The 19,870-nt window shown below is 39.1% G+C and overlaps 9 protein-coding genes and 1 long non-coding RNA gene across 13 annotated transcripts; 8 read left to right on the plus strand and 2 right to left on the minus strand.

Moving 5' to 3' along the window:
* The first annotated feature begins 329 nt into the window (after positions 1-329).
* Positions 330-2,018, plus strand: LOC4817956 (uncharacterized protein ZK652.6-like). Its single transcript, XM_001357337.4, has one exon. The coding sequence runs from the start codon at positions 493-495 to the stop codon at positions 1,816-1,818; it is 1,326 nt and encodes a 441-aa protein (XP_001357373.4). The 5' UTR covers positions 330-492; the 3' UTR covers positions 1,819-2,018.
* Positions 2,019-2,559: 541 nt separating this feature from the next.
* Positions 2,560-3,348, plus strand: LOC6903496 (uncharacterized). The gene is made up of 2 exons (XM_002132339.3): positions 2,560-3,076; positions 3,142-3,348. The coding sequence occupies exons 1-2, from the start codon at positions 2,684-2,686 to the stop codon at positions 3,304-3,306; spliced, it is 558 nt and encodes a 185-aa protein (XP_002132375.3). The 5' UTR covers positions 2,560-2,683; the 3' UTR covers positions 3,307-3,348.
* A 3,145-nt stretch (positions 3,349-6,493) lies between these two features.
* LOC26532717 (protein Turandot X-like) lies at positions 6,494-7,900 on the plus strand. Its single transcript, XM_015179961.2, has 3 exons — positions 6,494-6,596; positions 6,655-7,265; positions 7,322-7,900. Exons 2-3 carry the CDS (start codon positions 7,243-7,245, stop codon positions 7,773-7,775), a joined length of 477 nt encoding a protein of 158 aa, XP_015035447.2. The 5' UTR covers positions 6,494-6,596; positions 6,655-7,242; the 3' UTR covers positions 7,776-7,900.
* Positions 7,901-8,838: 938 nt separating this feature from the next.
* On the plus strand, positions 8,839-10,823 carry LOC26534202 (spidroin-1). 4 transcript variants are annotated; one of them, XM_033380033.1, is made up of 4 exons: positions 9,493-9,547; positions 10,415-10,485; positions 10,562-10,682; positions 10,716-10,823. In XM_033380033.1, exons 1-4 carry the CDS (start codon positions 9,508-9,510, stop codon positions 10,778-10,780), a joined length of 297 nt encoding a protein of 98 aa, XP_033235924.1. In that variant the 5' UTR covers positions 9,493-9,507; the 3' UTR covers positions 10,781-10,823. The 4 variants fall into 4 exon arrangements, with proteins under 4 accessions (XP_015035446.2, XP_033235925.1, XP_033235924.1 ...); XM_015179959.2 differs by having other exon boundaries at positions 10,562-10,823; XM_015179960.2 differs by lacking the exons at positions 9,493-9,547; positions 10,415-10,485; positions 10,562-10,682; positions 10,716-10,823 and adding exons at positions 8,839-8,922; positions 8,989-9,296.
* Positions 10,824-11,030: 207 nt separating this feature from the next.
* LOC117184033 (uncharacterized) lies at positions 11,031-12,368 on the minus strand. The gene is made up of 2 exons (XR_004469184.1): positions 11,481-12,368; positions 11,031-11,420 (listed from the first exon to the last, which is right to left on the minus strand). It is a non-coding gene; the product is annotated as an uncharacterized lncRNA (long non-coding RNA).
* Positions 12,369-12,527: 159 nt separating this feature from the next.
* LOC6903493 (uncharacterized) lies at positions 12,528-13,375 on the plus strand. Its single transcript, XM_002132336.3, has 2 exons — positions 12,528-12,634; positions 12,699-13,375. Exon 2 carries the CDS (start codon positions 12,766-12,768, stop codon positions 13,252-13,254), a length of 489 nt encoding a protein of 162 aa, XP_002132372.3. The 5' UTR covers positions 12,528-12,634; positions 12,699-12,765; the 3' UTR covers positions 13,255-13,375.
* A 120-nt stretch (positions 13,376-13,495) lies between these two features.
* On the plus strand, positions 13,496-14,226 carry LOC117184032 (uncharacterized). The gene is made up of 2 exons (XM_033380032.1): positions 13,496-13,617; positions 13,676-14,226. The coding sequence occupies exons 1-2, from the start codon at positions 13,606-13,608 to the stop codon at positions 14,054-14,056; spliced, it is 393 nt and encodes a 130-aa protein (XP_033235923.1). The 5' UTR covers positions 13,496-13,605; the 3' UTR covers positions 14,057-14,226.
* Positions 14,227-15,461: 1,235 nt separating this feature from the next.
* Positions 15,462-15,887, plus strand: LOC6903492 (glycine-rich cell wall structural protein-like). Its single transcript, XM_015179958.2, has 2 exons — positions 15,462-15,570; positions 15,632-15,887. The coding sequence occupies exons 1-2, from the start codon at positions 15,559-15,561 to the stop codon at positions 15,815-15,817; spliced, it is 198 nt and encodes a 65-aa protein (XP_015035444.1). The 5' UTR covers positions 15,462-15,558; the 3' UTR covers positions 15,818-15,887.
* Positions 15,888-17,088: 1,201 nt separating this feature from the next.
* Positions 17,089-17,645, plus strand: LOC6903491 (forkhead box protein O-like). Its single transcript, XM_002132334.3, has 2 exons — positions 17,089-17,197; positions 17,269-17,645. Exons 1-2 carry the CDS (start codon positions 17,186-17,188, stop codon positions 17,545-17,547), a joined length of 291 nt encoding a protein of 96 aa, XP_002132370.1. The 5' UTR covers positions 17,089-17,185; the 3' UTR covers positions 17,548-17,645.
* Positions 17,646-17,724: 79 nt separating this feature from the next.
* Positions 17,725-18,180, minus strand: LOC6903490 (uncharacterized). Its single transcript, XM_002132333.3, has 2 exons — positions 18,069-18,180; positions 17,725-17,988 (listed from the first exon to the last, which is right to left on the minus strand). Exons 1-2 carry the CDS (start codon positions 18,087-18,089, stop codon positions 17,836-17,838), a joined length of 174 nt encoding a protein of 57 aa, XP_002132369.2. The 5' UTR covers positions 18,090-18,180; the 3' UTR covers positions 17,725-17,835.
* Positions 18,181-19,870: the final 1,690 nt, after the last annotated feature.

Genomic DNA, 19,870 nt, shown 5'->3' on the forward strand with positions numbered 1-19,870 from the left:
AATTAACGCTCTTCTAAATAAATTAAGCCACGAAATTAATGATATTTGAACAAAAAGCTGGAAATGAAATTTATACATTCAATTTTTAATTTACTTGAAAGGATAACTCTATGTATTTAAGTAATTAAATTTCCAGTGGGAACACGGACAAAATTTACGTTTGTATGTATGTGCAGGGGATAGAGGTAAAAAGAGAAAGAAAGTGCGAAAGAGAGAGAGAGAGAGACAGTTCTGGTGCGATCATTGAGTAATGCAAGCTTACTTTTAAATGTAAATCTACTTTGTGAGAGAGTAATTTTTGTGTATCATAAATTTCATTTCTCTAGTAGCCCTACATTTAATGTCAGTCGCTCGTTACCGTTTCTATAGAAATTCAAAACCATATTGCCTAGTATTTCGATAATTATTTAATGCTTTAGCCCACATCTTTGCTGCAATTCAAATATACTGGACATATTGAAGCCTCAAGATCTGGTGATTGCTGTACGTACAATGCCACAAGGCGATATGGCCACAATGGGCCATCGACATGTCCTATGCGATGGGTGTCAGCGACACGAGTTTCCTGGCCGCAGATACCGCTGCCTGCGTTGCCGCAACTACGATCTGTGCGGGGACTGCTACGATCAATGTGTCCAGACCGAGCACCATCTGATGGATCATCCCATGCAGCTGATACTGCTGGAACCGCAGTCAGTTCCAGAGCTAGCGAGTGACAGCGATGCCGTGGAACAATTGCACATGTCCAACTGCTACACCTGTCCGTATTGCAAGGTAATGGGCTATACGGCCAAGGGCCTCATCCAGCATGTGTACGGACTGCACAGCGAGGACGATAGCTATGTGGTGTGCCCCATGTGTGCCTGCGCGCCGGCCGCTAATCTGAGAACAATGCAGAATCTATCACGTCATCTACTGACCAATCACATTGACTATGCGAATTTCCTGGAGCCGAATACACCACCGCTGCCCGCACTACCGCCAGAGGCTGCCACTAGCTCGAGACGACTACGACGACGGAATCACACGCGTCTGCTGCAGCAGCAGCAGCAGCAACAGCAAGAGGATGCTGCCTACGCGCAATTGGTTAATACCGGACAATTCGCTACAGATGATACATTTCTCGATCTGTCCAATGTGCAAATAAGCAACGACTTATTGAATAATCTACGCAGTCTTTATTCCGACGAAGAAATTGCCAATATGACGGGGAGTAGTGCATCAACTTTGAACCCTACTGGAAGAACCAGTTCGCCTCCAAGCACTCCAATCACTCCGGTGGTTCCACACCCAGAGAAACCGAAAAAAGAGCGCCGCCCTAAGGCAGATCGTTGTCTACTAACAAAATGGATGGCTGGCCAGCAAAAGCAATGGAAGATCTCTTCAAAAGCTAGCAAGTCCCGGGAGAAACAGGCACTCTTTACCGAACAGATACTCCTCTCGATGATGTGTGATAAGCATTTGGAGCTGCCGGAGATAGAGCCAATTGACGATACATTGGAATTGAAGCTGTCCGAAACAGAATCAATCGAAACCATCGAGCCGAATCAATCCGAGACAGAGGAGCCCCTGAAAACTGGAAAGGTTCTAGAGCCCATGTTAGCTGAAAAGGATCTGACTCGGCTGAAAACTGAAAAGGTTCTAGAGCCGAAGATATCCCAGGTCATGTCATTGATGGCCATACCCTGGACCCAGGCCTTTATGGCTTCTCAGACGAATGATTGTAATAGCTCGGCCATAAAGCAGTTCATTCATCTGATAGGCGCAACTACAGATGAGACCCAAGTAGATGAAATTAATCAGGAGCCTTTAGATTGAGGCCAACCTCCTGACATTTAATGGCTATTGCTGTTTTCTTTTTTTTTTAATGATTTTTCTGAGTTCCCTTTGCACAAAACACTTGAAAATTATTGTGATAGTGAAGTTAATATGGATTATTTTTCGGTCTTTATGAAATTATATAGGGTTTTGTGAAACTAGGATTCTAGCTTAGAATAAAACCTAACAAAGCAAATATATTCAATTGTGGTTTACGATCACAGCCGATTATCATGTTCATATACAAAGTATGTATATGAGAACGGCATTAGATATACATATTGTGCATCTAAATACTAGAGGTGGAAAACCATCGTAGCATTTGGTAGGTCCCTGTCGCGGCGCTATCTATGCCAGCTCTGAACTATCGTTGGTTTTAGATAGTTTTGTCACATAAAAATCACATTACTTAACGAGGGGGAACGTAACTAATTTTCTTAGTCAATATATATGATCATATGGTTTATGTAAATTATACAATATATTTTATATGTCCTTTGGTATGGCTGCTCGCAATAGACACGACGAATCGGTCCAACCGTTTGGGAGAATTTTTTATAAAATATATTCCATATTATGTTTGAAAATGATATTATGGGAGAGTCAAATATACTTTACTTTTTATAAAACAAAAACAGTATATATCAGTGCATCTTTCAGCCGATAAGCAATTACATATTTTCCGAAATTTCTTCTTGGTTTCTGAGTACTCAGAAATTTTTGTAAAACTGTAGTAAACTCTGTTTCAAAATTCCCATATACCCGAAACGAACAGAAATTCAAAATTAGTCAATCAAAATTCTCAGCAATTAAGCAAATTTTAAGAAATACAAAATTTTCGTTTCTTATTTATACTCCTTCTAAAATGGATTGTTGCCTGGGACGCCAGTCGGAGAGGCGCGAATACAAGCGCGAGGACAAGCGCGAGGACAAGCGCGAGGACAAGCGCGAAGAGAAGCGCAAACAAAAGCGGGAACAAAAGTCGGAACAGAAGCCGGATGATTTGAACGAAACCGAATTGGCCAAACTGTTGGACCTGGAGTTTGAGCACATGCGTCGTCAGGCTCAAGCAATATGCCAGACGCTGGTCCATCCAAGGGACCAGAAATGCTGCCGAACCCAGCTCGAAAACGTCTCAAGGCTAAATAATTCATACTCTTTGGAAATAAAAAAGAACGTAAATATATTTTTGAAATTTTATCTCAAGGCACTAAGATGGACGCAGCTAAATCAACCGGTGGAACTATACAAGAAGTGGGTAAGTGTCATCCAAATCCACCGACGATTGGGATTACTGATGGGGGGGGGGAATCCTTCTTGCAGTACCCCACGGACAGCGACTCTAAAGAAAAGTGTGTCTGGATGGAACCGGGGAAATGTTTTTTCGCCATGAAAGAGTTTGAGGATGGCTCCATAATTATGTACCAAGCCACGGCCAAAGATCCCTCTGCCAAATGGACTTCGAACGGTCTCAAGGCATTAAGATAGTATATTTTTTGATTTTAGGCTACTTTCGAAATTCGCAGTGTACAGCAATGTTTCGATAAGTTTTTTTTTTTGTAAAGCATTAATTACAATAAATAACAACAAAAGCTTAAGACTGAGCCGAAAAATATTAATTTTTTCACCAATTTGCATCATTTGAATCCCTAAAGAAATTAAGTCTTTGTATTACTTCTCATCTAACGAATTTGAAGTTAATTTAAGCCAAAAGCAGTGCTCAAGCATTACTGAAACAGTCGTGTGGTTGCTCAAAGCTTAAGGAGATTGATGAAGCGTCCGTTTGCTTGCTGCAATTTCAACCGTTTTGATTGTCTAAATCCCCGGTCATAATGTTAGTGGAGAAAACTGTATAAGCTGCTATCCCCTCGAATAATTTCCTAGCAGCTGATGCGTTTGCATAAATCTTTTGATGGCAATGCCAAGGGGCGGAGGCAAGACGCGACTGCGAACTAATTAAAACGATTGCCACTTAAAACGCTGGGAAAACGCTGCTCGGCAGCTTTTGTTGCGGGGATTTTCCGGCAGCCGGCAGCCAGCAGCAAAAGCTTACAGTTTTTAATGTTTGCGATTTGTTGTGTTGTCTTGTCCGCTCTACGCTGTCCCTGTCTTGATTTGCTTTGAAGAATTAAATGAATGCATAAAATATTAAAATAAATGGATTTCCGTGGGGGATTTACATTTACCATTTGGGTACTTGTAGCAAATGAAAATGGAAATGGTAATACACGAATGCCAAATAGCTAAAGTATTGTCTTAATATGAAGATGATTCTTGTTCGTACTTCTCCCTTCTATAGGGATCTCTACTTTTTCTATCTTCTGGCAGAAACAGCCACAATTAAATCTTGACTTGTTGGCTATCACTTTACCATTGCTGTTCTCAATAAATTTAGTTTTCTCCTCCACAAGCCTATATGAAGCGCCCATCTCGTTCAATCGCCAAAGCCTACTCAGGACGTTTGGGATCACTGCTTGCATATTTTATTGTTTTTGCCAAGACCTCTTTAACTGAATTGAACAATAATACAACTTTAGAAGCATTTCTCTCCCCACCTTTGTACAAGCACGTTCTTCCTTCAATGCTTTGCTAGCCAGAGATTTAGCTTTGTTTAATTGGATTTTTAATAAACAATCTGAAAAATCTTTTGACAATCTTTTGGCCACTGGACAATAGCCCCCTGACCACTGCTTATTATACTTCTCGAAAATTGGCAATGTTCTATAACATTTTTTCCATTTTTGCAGAACGAATACTTACATATATCCCTCTTTGTCTTGTTCATAATTATTAAACATTCAAAATATATAATTCTCAGCCGGAATTGCGACCTTTTGGTTGTACCAAACAGCAAAAAATGATTCGCTTTGGGATGGACATGTTCTAAAAATAAAACTATTATTATTTTCGGCAGCCATAGGCAGATCTCTGAGAATACCTTTAAGAATGTTTATAAACAACAATTGAAACCAGATCGCACACGCCCCACAAGATGCACTTCAACAAAACAAGGAAACAACTGTTTTAAGCCAGACATTTTCCAAAGGTCAATTTCCACAACTATATTAAATGAACACATTTTTAACAAATAGCTAAAAGCGTATAAATTGTTAGAGCACAATCAATTTAAGCTAAGCTTTGAGTTTTTACGTCTTGTAAAAACTTTTGCTTCACAAAACAGGCGCCAAAACTTGTTCACTTCATCTTTTTTAACAAGCTGCAAGAAATATGAGAGCAACACAAAGCGGCAATTACTTCCATACTCAGTGAGGTATTAGGAATCGATACCACACAAAAGTTTTAGCAGACTCTGACATGAAATTTTGAATTAAATGGAACTAGATTGGCAATTGCCCATCTGTGAGGTAGCTGAGGTGCTTTTCATGGCCGACTTTTGTCATAGTTAGAGAATGCAAAATACGAAAAGAAAGCCTTACTTTGACAGAATCCCAGATAGATACTCTCTTAAACTATAGATTCTTGAGGAGGAGTTGCAAAAATTAGGTTGAAAACAGGGAAATATGTGTGCAATCAATAGAAAGGCAATGATGTGATCTTGGAATAGTTGTTCCTCCGCAAATAGTGCATGTTGCTCCGCAGGGATATCCTCCAGAGATTTCTGATATTACTACCCATGGGTATCATCCAAATATAGGCCAAGTTAACCAATTATGACCACCATAGAATGTTCTTGCAACATACTGCCCATTTAAGGGCCTTGCGACGCAGTATTGCCTGTAGCTAAAGTCCTTACAAACTTCCAATGGTCACCATCAAGGCACAAACTCGTAGAATCCGCTGCAGAAACATATTTTTAAATATTTTTTTAATAACCAATTAAATCTGTCTTGAGTCCACAAGGCTTACCATTAATTTTATTTCGGTTTCGGCATCAGCTTTGTGACCAACGATAAAGTTTCTTGGAATTTTCCTTACGAGTTCATAGTTTAATTCACTGAAAATTGATAACCGCATAAAACTGACCAGAATTTTTGCAAAATCGAATAGAAATATAATTTTTTCGTAAAAATTGCAAAAACCCAAGGTTTAGAAGACGATCTCATGAATACGCGTTGATAAATTTGTATACCCAATACTCACAATGAGCCTAGGGGTATATTATTACTATTTGGTTTCTGAAGATAATATAGTAGCTGACCACCAAATTCAATCGAATCGAAGCTTGTATTATTACGCCCTTGAAAATAATATTATGGGACAATCCAATCAATCTTATCTTTTTATAAAACATATATCATTGGGACTTTTAGCCGATAAGCAAGTACATAATTGCTGAAATTTCTGCTTGGTTTCTGAATACTACGAAATTGTTCTAAAACTGAATGAATTAAAAACCGAACAACTATGAAGTAATTTCAAAAAATCAAATACTTGTCTTGACTCCTCTAGTGAAAAATATAAATTAAAAAAATAAAATATGACACAGAAGAGAGCAGGGTATGGAAACTGATGTGGAAAATACTTTAAAGTATGAGTGCGGCAGTCCCTGATACCATGACGACGAGATTATGGGGCATCAAGTGCGCTAAAAAAAGGTAAAGATTAATCGCCAATTAAATTTTGTCTGTATATGATCGGCACAGACGACTTTTGGGAACTCTGTGGAATTCAGAGAAATAAGCCAAAAAGTTCCCCGAATAAACCATAAAATGCTGATCTGCCGATAGCATTTTAATGCTCTGATTCCGTGTATAAAAGCGTGTCTTTCTGCTCGATTGGCTTTCATTATTGAAATATCAATCAACATGAAAATACTGGTGAGTGAGAACTCGGACAAAAAAAATTTCTAACGAGTAAACGATATGTTCCTTGCAGAAAATTTTGATTCTATTGTTGGTGTTGGTGGCCATAAATGAAGCATCTCATCACCACCATCATTGCAGCCATTACAGGCATTCCAGCCATCACAAGCATTGCAGAAAACGTCCCAAGCATTGCCGTTCCACAACAGAGGCACCGCCAGAGCCAGAGCCAGAGCCAGAGCCTGAGCTCCAAACCATCAATAATCCTCCATCATCTAAACTTTATGAAGTCGTGAACATGGACGCCCGTGGATTTTGGAAGAGTGGATAATAGAGACCTGGATTCCAGTTCTACTGCATAAAACATAACCTAGTACTAGGCTAAGTATAACACACATACTAAAGCTTTAAGGGTACATCATTAATATTAAAGAGCATTGATCTTTTACCCCAGCAATTTGTTTAGTTTCGATCTGATCCCTGGACCAGTGCTATCTCCAGTTAAATATAATGTGCATAGGTCCGGCTTATCAGTCCACCAACACCCATACTACATCGACATATAATAATTTCTCTCAGACATCGCTATAAAGCAATCAATCCCCCTTTGGTGACGACCAGTATACTTCGGATCGCAAACCGAGTCTCTTAGATCCGAGCCATGGGCCATTTGATACGTTGGAGGTAACATCAGTGAATAAATAAACCTCGGGCTACTCGTATACAGTCTGTCGTTTCAGCTGTCTTCTGATCGTACTGGTATGTTCTGGTACTCGAGGGGATGATGACCAATACGGCACCGCTGGTCGCCATTTGTTGGCGATCTACTCAAATCCAGATGTCAATCGAGCCACAAAGGAAAGGAATCTTCGGGAGATGGCACAGTTCTATGACGCCTATCAAGATCAAATCGGCTTAACCTCAGAGGAAAGACTACGTGCTGAAGAACTGCGAAAGCGATACACTGAGGCCATCCAAACTGGCGTCTTGGCGGAGGGTGAAACTTCTCGGGAGGGCACCATTGGACCCATTGTTGCCAAGTACATTGTCGAGGGTGTTGTGGATCTGGCGAAAGTCGTTGAAAGTCATAGAAGTTCATCAGCAAAGGGAATCGAGATAAATCGTATAATTACAATTATTTTATTTATTTTTTGCCTTTTTTCTAGCGGTATGTTCAGGTCAAAGTATTTTTAGATTTTTTGTTTCTTTAATACATTTTGTATAATATATATACCTATATCAATCATTAAGCGAAACACAAAGAACCACAAGATTAAGAAAATAATGAATCACACAGATATAAAGAAATTCGCTGATAAGAAAACGAGGATCAGTCGGATCAATCGTTCGATCGGTAACGATCGTTCCTTGCGTTTCATGCTAAAAGTATGATCGAACACATATCGAACCAACATATCGCGCTGTTTGGTTCGAACATGTTCGTTCTCAAAGTTCTTAGTGTCATCTGAACAACTCAAACGAACATGTTGATGATGATCAAGCTAATTCGATCATACTCAATGCAATTCTCTGATACTTGTACTCCTGAAAAATACTCTTATCGGTCTCCCATGTCATCTTTTCTCACTTAAAAACTTTATTCTTTACTTCAATACACATTGAGTAAAGAGCTCCTAAAATCATTGGAGTAAAATATATCGTTGTAGAGGAGCTTAAGGTCAACCTCAAGGACCCGTAAGTGATGCATTTGGTATCTTTGACACATTTTTATAAATAGAAAATTCGACAGCAAATATAAAAGTATTCTATGGAAATCGAATTCCAAAGAATACTCGATCATACCGAATGCAAGTTTTTTAAAGCATCTTCTAAGGTCTAAGATTGAGAGAGCATCTTTTGGGGTTTTATTGTCTAATACTTAATGCATAGACACTGCCAAAAATTATGCTTAAAAGATCACAAAGTTACGGAGGAAACAGATCACATCATCAGCAAAAGTTATGCCATATAAAATACAATCCCTGAATCACACAAGTACAGATAAGGCATTTGGCTAATCTGTTTTGATTTGTTTTGTAAAAAAAAGCGAAAGAAATCAACGAAATGGCAGAGGCAGGTCACAAGACCCCATGGGTCCAATCTTTGTCAATAGAAAATGTCATTTCATCACGGCAAATTAATCTACAACGAAACGAGTCAGGCTTTGGGGTCGTTTTCGGAATACATAGGTGATAACAAATGAAAAAATCTACTCGTATAAACAATCTTTGTTTTTATTATTTTGTTATGTTCGCAGTATTGCTATAAAAGCCTCGTCGTCCGGCGATTATCAATCAGTTAGAACTTGAGTCTAAGCAATCAAATCACCATGAAATTCTTCGTAAGTCTTAAGAAAGATTCAGGATTTTGTGTTTGCTATAGCATCTATTTTTTCTCCTCCTTTTAGATTATTTTCTTCGCCTTGATCGTGGCTGTCTTCGCCAACGGATACGGTGGTAGCCAGGGACGTAGAGAGCAAGGATTCGGTCAGCAGGGACATGGCCAGCAAGGCTTCGGCCAGCAGGGACATGGCCAGCAAGGATTCGGCCAGGGCGGCCATGGCGGACAGGGCGGCCAGCAAGGTTTCGGCGGTCATGGTCAGCAAGGACACGGCCAGCAAGGTTTCGGTGGTCATGGTCAGCAAGGACACGGCCAGGGCGGACATGGCGGACGTTATTAAACAATATTGATTAAAAAAATACAAAAAACACACAATATTTTGCATTATTTCGGGTACTATATTGGGTATAAAGACCAAAGCCTTACTGGGAGAGAGAGTATAGCGAGAGGTTCCTGACAACACCTCGAACCGGCCATCAAACTGCACAAGACCGAACATGTGTGATCCTCTTTTGATCTTCGATTTCTGTGAGCGGAACTGGTACGTACACGCTGCCACTGATCGATCAGATTCGATCATACTAAAATGCAACTTTCTGATGGATTAAACACTTGCAACTGCCACGGTAAACAATATACCTAGGGGAAATTCACTCAGTTTCCGCCAAGCACCTTTATGATCAGTGATTCAAGATATATAGAAGGCAATAAGTAATTGTGAAGAAATCAGTCCGATTGTAGGAGTACTTTTAATTAAAACCATAATTCTGTCATAGACTTCTGTCAATTGATTTCAATAATACCAAAGGTCTTTCTTCACAAGCAATAAGAGATAATAGGTAGTGAAAAACTGGATTTTTATAAGCCACAAACAGTTTTTAAGAGAAAGAGAGAGAGAGATCAATGCTAATATGGGAGAATAATTGCCTCATAAACAACAGTGCGAATTCAGAAAAAAAATTTCAGCTAATATACACAAGACACAAATCTAACAAGATGACAAGAATTGAAAGTAGAACCAGAACCTACGACTATTGCATTCTAATTGTAAGTGAGAGGCCAGCGTTCTTTGATGCCCAATCAAAAATTCAATTATTTTGTTGTTTTTTTGTGGAAGTTCTATGTGGGGGAAAACCCTGAAATGGGAATCAAGGCATTGGTTTTCCTTATAACAAATACTCATAGATAGTGAATGAATCTTACACGCAAAAATTGCCAGAGATCTGCTTAATAACCCAAAACCCTGATGGCTCATAGACAATGATGTGCAAAAGAATTTAATTCTGGCCCTGCGCTATCTGGTGGAGGCTACGGGTCCAATCTTTGTCAATAGAAAATGTCATTTAATCCCGGCAAATTAATATACAACGAAACGAGTCAGTCTTTGGGGTCGTCTTTCGGTATAGGTGATAGTAAATGAAGTCTACTCGTATAATATGCAAAACAATCTTTGTTTTTATTATTTTGTTATGTTCGAAATCTTGGTATATAAGCCTCGTCGTCGGCCGTTTGGCAATCAGTTAAGAGCTTGAGTCCAAGCAATCAAATCACCATGAAATTCTTCGTAAGTCTAAAGAAAATGTCGTGAAAGATTCAGGAGTTTGTGTTTACTAAAGGATCTTCTTTTCTCCTCCGTTTAGATTATTTTCTTCGCCTTGATCGTTGCTGTCTTGGCCGCCGGACCCGGTAACCACGGCGAACATGGACAGCAGGGACATGGCCAGCAAGCAGGAAGCCATGGCGGACAGGGCGGCCAGCAAGGTTTTGGCCATGGCGGACAGGGCGGCCAGCAAGGTTTTGGCCATGGCCAGCAAGGCAACGCCCAAGGACACAACAAGGCCGGACATGGCGGACATTAAACAATATTGATTGATCAAATACATAAACGACACTACGAAAAATGCAATCCTTAGAATTATTTCGGGTACAAATTGGGTAGAGAAAACAAAGCCTTACTGGGAGAGAGTATAGCGAGAGAATCAAAGTGCACAAGACCGAACATGTTTGATCCTCATTTGATCGATTTGTACACGCTGCTGCTGATTCGAACAGGTTGGATGATAAATTCTGATAGCACTTACTACTGACACAGTAAACAATATACCTTTATTTTAGACGACTATATATCATAAAGATTTTACTTTGTTTTTACGATACCAGCAACTTTACTTCAACTTGACTTTAACAAACAATTTTGGTAAAAAGATAATCCGTTTTAAAAGAAGAACAAGAATCTACGAGTGCTGTACTGAGATTCACATACACACACATATAACATTATCTTTTGTGCCAAAATCCACGAGCAGAGAGATCTATGATAGGATATGTCCCACTCGAACCAGGGGGACTCGATGCAGGCTGCCGGACTGGTGGAGGATTCGGGGCTGGCGGATCATAGTGTTGTTCTCGCGATTTTTGCTGACAAATTATATAACAGCATCCTCTGGCTTCCACTGTAATCGAAGCTGCCAGCACGACCAAGACGATAATTACAATTTTCTGCAAAGAAATATAATCTATACAAAATCCAGAGATGTCTTAGGCCTTCCACTTACATACCATTTCGATTGCTATTATGAAATTGAATGCGTTTGGAATACAAACGGCAGCTTTTAATCCCGAAGAAATTGAAGAAATGATAACAGCAGATTGACATTTAATGTGAATTCAAGCTAAATGCGATTTCTGGGAAACTCTAAATTTATAGATTTTTTGTCGGAAAGTACTTGGGTTCACGATCTCTCCCCGAATCGTATAAATAAGGAATAAATTGGACTTCCATTGAAATGAAATTATTAGTGAGCAGGGAGCACCAACACTTTATAGTGGGAGCGACTTTACTTTAGGCGGAATCATTGGCAATGTAGTGAGTGAATGGTCAAAAAAAGTAGAAAGGACAACAGATTGTGATTATAGGGTTAAATAAACAAGTAAAAGATGTTTACAATGAATATATAAGTTAGATTAGGTTGGGTAGGGGCTGTTGCTTGTCGCTCTTCAGCCGGTTACGGCCCATTGTGATACCGTTTGGGATCTTTCCGTTCCTGCTTTGTGGGACTTCACGTCAGCAATTATCCCATCCGGATGCTCTCACAAAGTTAGCGATCTTCCTGGAACATAGTGTAGACATCTCCAAAATGTCATTTAGAAAGGTCAATCCCAAGTATTGAAGCCTTATTCTGCAGAGAGCTGGACAGGACCAGAAGTGGTGAATATATAAATAATCCCTAAGTTCTAAGCCACCTTGGGAGACGAAGAGAGAGATAGACACGCTGGTAAAACTGTTTTCTTAATTCTATAAACAATTTGTGGATGAGTCTATTGATGGGATGGGTCATAACCTTTCGGTACGCCTTCTTTGATGCCTAATCAAAAATTCAATTATTTTGTTTATTTTTTTGTGGAAGTTCTATGTCGGGTAAAACCTAAAATGGACATCAAAAAGTCTGACCTTTTGTGTCTGAATATTTGTATTATCAGCTTATCATTTTAATAGGTATTCGTTGGAATTCAAGGCATTCGCTTTCTTAATAACAAGTACTCTTTGATCTTGATGTCTAAAAGAGAATAATGTATGTAAGATGTAAGAATTAAATTCTGATTAATAGGTATCTTTCAGTCGAAACACTCAAACTCTCTTTTTTTGGTATAAAGTTTAAATTCGTTTGAAAAATGATTTCATTTGCGAAATATCATCCAAAATGAAACCATTGGTAAGTCGAGTAGAACAGTTTTGGTGGAAAGAAACTAATTTTAAAAATTCTCTATTAAATGTAGATTGTAATATTCGCTTTGATGGCCGTTGCTCTGGCCATGCCCCATAGATCTGGTGGAGGCTACGGTGATGGCTATGGACATGGTAGTCCTGGCGGCTATGGTGCCCAAGGAGGCGGCTATGGTTCTGGAGTTGGAGGAGGATCATTTGGGCCTGGTGCTGGACAAGGCGGATATGGCGGACAAAGAGAAGGCTTTGGAGGACAACGGGAAGGCTTTGGAGGACAACGGGAAGGCTTTGGCGGACAAAGGGAAGGCTTTGGTGGACAAAGGGAAGGCTTTGGCGGACAAAGGGAAGGCTTTGGCGGACAAAGGGAAGGCTTTGGCGGACAAAGGGAAGGCTTTGGCGGACAAAGGGAAGGCTTTGGCGGACAAAGGGAAGGCTTTGGCGGACAAAGGGAAGGCTTTGGCGGACAAAGGGAAGGCTTTGGCGGACAAAGGGAAGGCTTTGGCGGAGAAAGAGGGTTTGGACCAGGAGGCTTTGGCGAACAGCGGAATGGCCATACCCATCGTTTCCATCATGGATACTAGAAGACCAGACCGAAGACATCTTCCATGAAGAATATTGGTCAATCGCATTTTAAGGATTAAATCACACACGAATAAACGAATTATAAATATACTTAATGAAAAGCAAACAAAAAATTGTACAATACTTTTGCTATGAATAATACTACTAAGATTTGATTCCAATAACCAAAAGCCCACGGCGACTTTCTACCCGAAAATTGTCTATATTTCTTCAGAAATCGTAAAGAATATTAATTTTCCATAACCTCAGATATGATCTTAAACCTGAGTTTATCGCTGTCTCTTCCAGAGCATTTAATTTTGATAACGATTTCTGTGCTATAAAAAACGAGATGTCGCTGCAGAATAGCATTCAAAATCATTCGAAACTCTAATCGAAATGAAAGTCTTGGTGAGTAGAAGACCGTACTACATGGAGTATATTCCTTAATCCTCTATTTATCCTTCAGATTGTTTTATTTTCGTTGGTGGCCTTGGCTCTGTGTAGGCCCCAGGGATACGTATTTTATGGTGGGCAAATGTGCACCATGCACAACGGTCGCCAGGTTTGCGGAGAAACCCAGTGTTTTCAATACGGCGGGAAGCCTATATGCCGCTTATTCAACTACCGTTACGTGGATGGACAGAATGATTATCCACGACAACCTGATTACCCACGACAACCTGATTACCCACCGTCTCATGGAGGATCATTCCCAGACAGGGGTGATTCTGGAAGCATTCCTGACTTTGGTGGCCCTGCCAGTAAAAATACCACCCCAAAGCCAAGCACAAAACCCCAAAAAAGCTCTGAATATGAAGTTATTGAATTCAGTCCTAATCAAGGATAATTTTAATACAATTAATTGAAAATTTGATCAAATATATGGTCTAAATCGCGGACTGTTACGTTATATCCGTAGGCACAAATGTTTAGTTTTAATATTTTTTGTATTTGCATTCAAAATTCAACAACTGATCATAAAAGTATATACACAAATCTACGTAAACTTTAACATAACAGAACACGGTTTTATTGAATAAAAATTAGTTCTCAATTATTCCTTAATATTATTTTTTCAATAAAATAAACTTGATTATATTATAGGATAATGTTATAAAAGAATAAAGATCCATTTTTACTTCAAAGTCAATATCAGGCTGCTCAAAATAATAGGTAACCTTAAAGTATTGTTATGAAAAAAATTTGTGAACTGATTATTATTATTTTTTTTTGCCTAAATGTGATTTAATAGTTAATATTTGAAGTATCTACCTTTATTTCTTGTAACCTTTATAATTATTTTTGGCATACTGTTAATAAGCGTCTGGCATATGTCTCAAACCAAAATGTTTAGACGCCCTGGCATAGTTTTTGATTATGAAATTCCATTAGATTTTTGTTATGAATTATTTGATAAGAGTAGTACTACTAAGTCTTAATTCCAAGAACCAAATCCCAACAGCGACTTTCAAAAATTATCTTAAATGTTTCTTCAGAAATCGTAAAGATATTTTTATGTTCCATAACCTCAGATATGATCTGAAACCTGAGTTTATCGCTGTGCCTTTCGGAGAATTTAAGATTGATAAAGATTTTTGGGCTATAAATAATGGAATTTCGCTGCAGAATCGCATTCAAAATCATTCGAAATGAAAGTCTTGGTGAGTAGAAGACGGTACTACATGGAATATATTCCTTAATCCTCTATTTATCCTTCAGATTGTTTTATTGTCGTTGGTGGGCATGGCTCTGTCTAGACCCTATATTTTGAACAACATTTTTGGTGCTAGTAGTTATATGTGCACCATTTCCAACGGTCGCCAGGTTTGCGGTGAGGCCAAGTGTTGTCTATTCGGCACAATATGCCATTTTGTCAACTACCATTACGTTGATAAACAAAATAATGGAGGTGGCTCCACTTTCCCACCGTCTAATGGAGGGCCATACCCAAACCAAAGTGGAAGTGGCTCGGTAGATTCTGGAAGCCCTTCTGTACATAGTTCTCAAAACAACCCTGATTACCCTGTTGTTGAATTCAGCAGATTTGATAGAATTAATTGAAAATTTTGTTAAAATATATGACTTTATATGATTAAAGATTGGGGTGCTTCCAATGTTATTTTTTCATCCCATTAACCTTTTATAGTTCGTCTACATTTGGTATTCGCTTGAAGCCAGGACATTCCCTTCAAAGAAAAGCAGAAGCAGATGGGCCAAGGGGACTTTCAGGGGGATATCCACAGGTAGAGGAAATACAATCCAGGTACCGGCCCGGACACACTCTTTTTTTGCTATAAAGATCAAAGTAGATCCTGCAAGGATACCATTCGCAAAGTATCAGCCAACGACATGAAGTTTCTGGTGAGTAGATCGGAAAACTGAATTCTTGAACAGCAAAAACTCATTTATATTTCTTCTATAGATTATTTTATTCGCTCTGCTGGCCGCTGCCCTGGCCTTGCCCCAATATGGAGGTGGATATCGACCAGGATATGGGCACGGTGGCCATGGGAAGGGCGGAGGACATAACTACGGTGGTGGTGGTGGCTCACATCACGGACATGGCAAGGGCAATCATGGACATCGTGGAGGTCATCACCATCACTAGATCGTGCATTTTTCTCAGATCTATCCTTTATAGACCCCCCAGAGACATAAATAAAAAGTTTTATATAAACATATGTATGTTAATTCGGTGTATTTAATTGTAGGGATGGTATTTGCAATTCCTCTAAGCTGAAATGGACGAAAGATTGTTGAAAGATCGTCTATACACATAAATGATAGCTTTATGGCAATGACTTCCTTTAAAACGGGGTCTAGATTGCTTCAATTATATGTGGCATTGACATATCATATGGACAGTAGCAGAAAAGATCCGAATAGAGATAAACGTCCGTTATTCTTTCTACATCAGGGTTTGGCACGCATATTTTCACATGTTTTTAGTGCTTTTGTGTGCGTAGACAGCAGGCAAAAAGGAACATTTTATTGGTGCCAGCGCCACTGTAATACACGTCTACGTGGGCGGCGCACTTTCCTATGAGCCTATGAGCTACGACAGGGCATTGCCGACCGCTGTTCTACATCCATCTGTACGCGGAACCAGAAAGAGGGAGAGAGCGAACAATTGCCGAGAGTTTGTGAATTGCGTGGAAGCAGTAAAGCTCTCGCGCTTTCGTTCATACAGCAGAGCTGGTCATCCTAGCTGAAGATATTCCCCCAGATATATGTTTGAGACCTTGGCGCTTCGGATGGCCACAGCAGAGGTTTTGGTGGTACTATATTTTAAACGACTTAAAAGGAATACCCGTATAAAGTCATCTAACATCTAACGTATAAAGTCAATCGAAAGATATAACGAAAATGTGCGTGTGAGCAAGTCGCAGCTGCGTGTATCTAAATCACAAAAGGCACGGAAGTAACAAGTACAAGGAAAATGCCAGACAATGCAAACAAGTATATCGAGCATTTATCTCTGATTCGCTCTTTCGTCTCGCATTCAAGAACTCATCCGAAAGTGCTGATTGCTGCTATGCACAACAAATATCCACATTGGTATATGAGGCTCAACAGGAAATGTGATACTACCTGAAATTGTACAACTTAGTATTTCTGGCTCTGGCTATTGCGATAGCAACTGCATAGATATTGGTGATGCTTTACTTTTAATGCCTTAAATCAAAAAGCAAATAAAAGACTTGAGAGGCATATAAAATCATCTTAGGCGAATTTGCATAGAGGGTTATTCCACGGTTAATTGTTTTATTGCTTAGGTTACCAAGGTACCTGAGTAGATTATATTATATGGTTTTCCAAGCAATCGTTGACCATCTGTTATTAAGGAGCAGCTGCTGGTTAATCCCTACCCGAAAGCAGGTCACAATCTCAAACCACCAAATATTCATTTAAATAGTTTGAGAACCAAAAACAAGTCCAACATTTCTCATTTGTATTTCACGAAGGAAACATCAGCATGAAATATTTTGTAAGTCAAAATCGTAACTTAATTCGGAATTTAAGATTTCTTCAATAATTTTCCTTGTGTGTTCTCCACAGCTATCTATCATATTTGGGGCCTTGTCATTGACTTCAGCGCAGTATTTCGGCGAGGACGGTATATACGGTGCTGCGCCCAACGGACCCTATGGACAGCAGAGGCCGCAGCAACAGCAGCAGGCCCAGACCCAGGACTACTTTAACGGTGGTTTTGGCTATGGCTATGGGCCAGCTTTTGCCGCCGGCTTGAATCAGCTGCAAATGCAACAGCAACAGCAACAGTTGCAACAGCAGCAATTGGACCCGTATTTCTATGGTGGCGGTCCATACGGAGGTTGATGGGGGGAAATCTCTCTCGAGTTCTCGCAGTTGGCCTTCCAGGAGGCACCAGCTAAAGTTCCCAATTCCCAGGCAATAAAATCTACCCCCAATACCAATTACTGAAGTTTTCTTAACCATAACATAAGCAAGCTTCTGCAAGCAACCAAGGAGCAGCAGTAGCAAAACGAGAAATTATTTGTAGACATTATGTGAGTTTAATTGTTTTAGCAAATGGCACGAAATAATTACGATCGCAAGAGATTGTCTGGGGTTCTGGACGTGGTGTTGGGTTGGACCTCTCAATCTCTAGTTGACGGCACCCGGCGGCGGTGGAGGCTGACCGGCACACCAGGGCGTGCACGGTGGCAGTGGGGTTGTGTGTGGAGTGGTGTTGCTGGAGTGGCGCTCTGGCCGCGCCATGGCTCCAGCCATCAGCCCCAGTAGCGATAGGAACAGCAACTGTAGGACGGGGGGCACGGAAGCGTAGGTCAAAACTATGAGATTAACTTAATATAATTGCTGTGGAGGGGCAAACTTACGCAGCAGCACTTGAAATTCATTTTGTTTCGTCGCAAAGCCGCAGAGAACAGAAGTTCGTGCGAATGTACCTAAGCATGGGGCTTATATAGCTAGTGCTCCGAACGGAACTGTACGGAACGGAACCGGCCACGATACGCTTCAAGGTTTCGTAATAAGCAATAAAAATGGGTTAGCTTTTGTGGGATCTCAGTTCTAAATACCCTTGAATATCCATCAGCTATAAATACATTGTGTTTAGAGTTCTAGGGCCTGCCCCCAAAAAAAAGGGGGCCTATCAGCGACTTTTTTTTGTTTAGAAACAAACAGATGACGAATAAGAATCGAAATGATCTTAAAAAACGTAATAAATTTCGTTGTTTAAAGTCCAAAAAACATGTTTAAAATCAAATAACCAAGTTTCTTCAAGATATTATCGGTCATAGATTTACATATACGCACGCTTATACGCTATACGGTATACCAAAACCTGATTGGAGTTGGTTTTCTCCAGAATTGGTATACAAAACACAAATAAATGTAAACAAAAATAGTCACTGTAAACTGATTTGGAATACAGTGTGAACCTGAATTAAAACCAGTTCTTAATCAAACAATTTAGATGGTATTTTCGAGATCTAGTTGCACGTAAAATATCTTTTATTTTCTGTTCGATTACAGAGAGCAATGCATTTTCTCTGTAGAAAGATCAATTGCCTCCAAACAAATCGATTGTCCAATTGCTCGCCTCACTTTTTCTCGAAAAGCACTTTATTTTAAATATATTTCTATACACTGAGAGAAAAGTAATATTTAAATTAAATATTCGGGTTCTAAATACTTTAATTTAAATATTCGGATTTTAAATACATTAATTTAAATATTAATGCATTCAAAAATCGTTTTTATAAATAATAAATGAATAATACATAATAAAAAATAAATACAAATATTAAAAAAATTAAAAATAAAAATAAAAACAAATAATATATTTAAAAAAAATATAAATTAATATTAACATAAAACATTATCTGAAAAGTTATACTTACGAGCGAAGCGAGTGATCCGGGGGTTCGTAGGAAATAAAAGTTAATTTAAATATTTAATTTAAATTATATTAAATTTTTAGGAAAAATATCAAATAAGGTATATACATCTGGTATCTGGTAAATAAATAAATACGATAAATAAATCCATTGGCCTACATTCCTAAATATATATATAAATATTTGGTTTTCAGGGCTTTTTTCTCTGGGTGTACATATATTTCTATACATTTTTTCTATATGTATGTATATTGTATGCTCGTTTGTATTGCTTATGTGATTGCGTTATTCCTATATGTGTGTTTGTGTGTGTTTCAGACTCCTATCTGACCCAATAATCGGACAACTTAATTGCTATTGCATTTGTAAAATATTTCTACACCCAGTTTTTGGTTCTTTCTGGGGTATTTTTTGTATTTCTTTGTTTGCCATTCAATGGGGAGCAAGAGAAAGGTTGGCCAGGGCGGAGCGCCGTTTGTCAGGTATTTCAGATTGGCTGTCCCCCAAAAAATAAACGAAACTTTTGCAAGGCAGGGCAATTGGGGGTGAAATTATTTAGGAAATATACTTTATGTGAGGTGTTCTGAAACTACCTAAGGAATAATATTTCCATTTCACATTCTAAGTGGTAATTCTGGTAATTAATGTATACCCCCTTTGTATATGTATTTACCAAAGTTTCTTTCTTTATTATTCGTTCTCCTCTTCTCAGTGATTATCCTTTATTGGTTCTCCATTCTTTCAAGCAAGCAATTTTCACAATTTATTGGGGCTAAAGC

This window comes from Drosophila pseudoobscura, chromosome 4 (genome assembly GCF_009870125.1).
Source record: "Drosophila pseudoobscura strain MV-25-SWS-2005 chromosome 4, UCI_Dpse_MV25, whole genome shotgun sequence".
Lineage (NCBI taxonomy): Eukaryota > Metazoa > Arthropoda > Insecta > Diptera > Drosophilidae > Drosophila > Drosophila pseudoobscura.

What these genes read in the sequence shown, in the direction of transcription:
- LOC4817956 (XM_001357337.4), top strand. Translation starts at nt 493, where the DNA reads ATGCCACAAGGCGATATGGCCACAATGGGCCATCGACATGTCCTATGC.
- LOC6903496 (XM_002132339.3), top strand. Translation starts at nt 2,684, where the DNA reads ATGGATTGTTGCCTGGGACGCCAGTCGGAGAGGCGCGAATACAAGCGC. An exon ending in TGGAACTATACAAGAAGTGG is followed by an intron (nt 3,077 to 3,141) that starts GTAAGTGTCATC and finishes TCCTTCTTGCAG; the next exon opens with TACCCCACGGACAGCGACTC.
- LOC26532717 (XM_015179961.2), top strand. Translation starts at nt 7,243, where the DNA reads ATGGGCCATTTGATACGTTGGAG. An exon ending in GGCCATTTGATACGTTGGAG is followed by an intron (nt 7,266 to 7,321) that starts GTAACATCAGTG and finishes CTGTCGTTTCAG; the next exon opens with CTGTCTTCTGATCGTACTGG.
- LOC26534202 (XM_015179959.2), top strand. Translation starts at nt 9,508, where the DNA reads ATGCAACTTTCTGATGGATTAAACACTTGCAACTGCCACG. An exon ending in AAACACTTGCAACTGCCACG is followed by an intron (nt 9,548 to 10,414) that starts GTAAACAATATA and finishes TTGGTATATAAG; the next exon opens with CCTCGTCGTCGGCCGTTTGG. An exon ending in AAATCACCATGAAATTCTTC is followed by an intron (nt 10,486 to 10,561) that starts GTAAGTCTAAAG and finishes TCCTCCGTTTAG; the next exon opens with ATTATTTTCTTCGCCTTGAT.
- LOC6903493 (XM_002132336.3), top strand. Translation starts at nt 12,766, where the DNA reads ATGGCTATGGACATGGTAGTCCTGGCGGCTATGGTGCCCAAGGAGGCG.
- LOC6903490 (XM_002132333.3), bottom strand. Translation starts at nt 18,089, where the DNA reads ATGAATTTCAAGTGCTGCTGC. An exon ending in TGAATTTCAAGTGCTGCTGC is followed by an intron (nt 17,989 to 18,068) that starts GTAAGTTTGCCC and finishes CCCGTCCTACAG; the next exon opens with TTGCTGTTCCTATCGCTACT.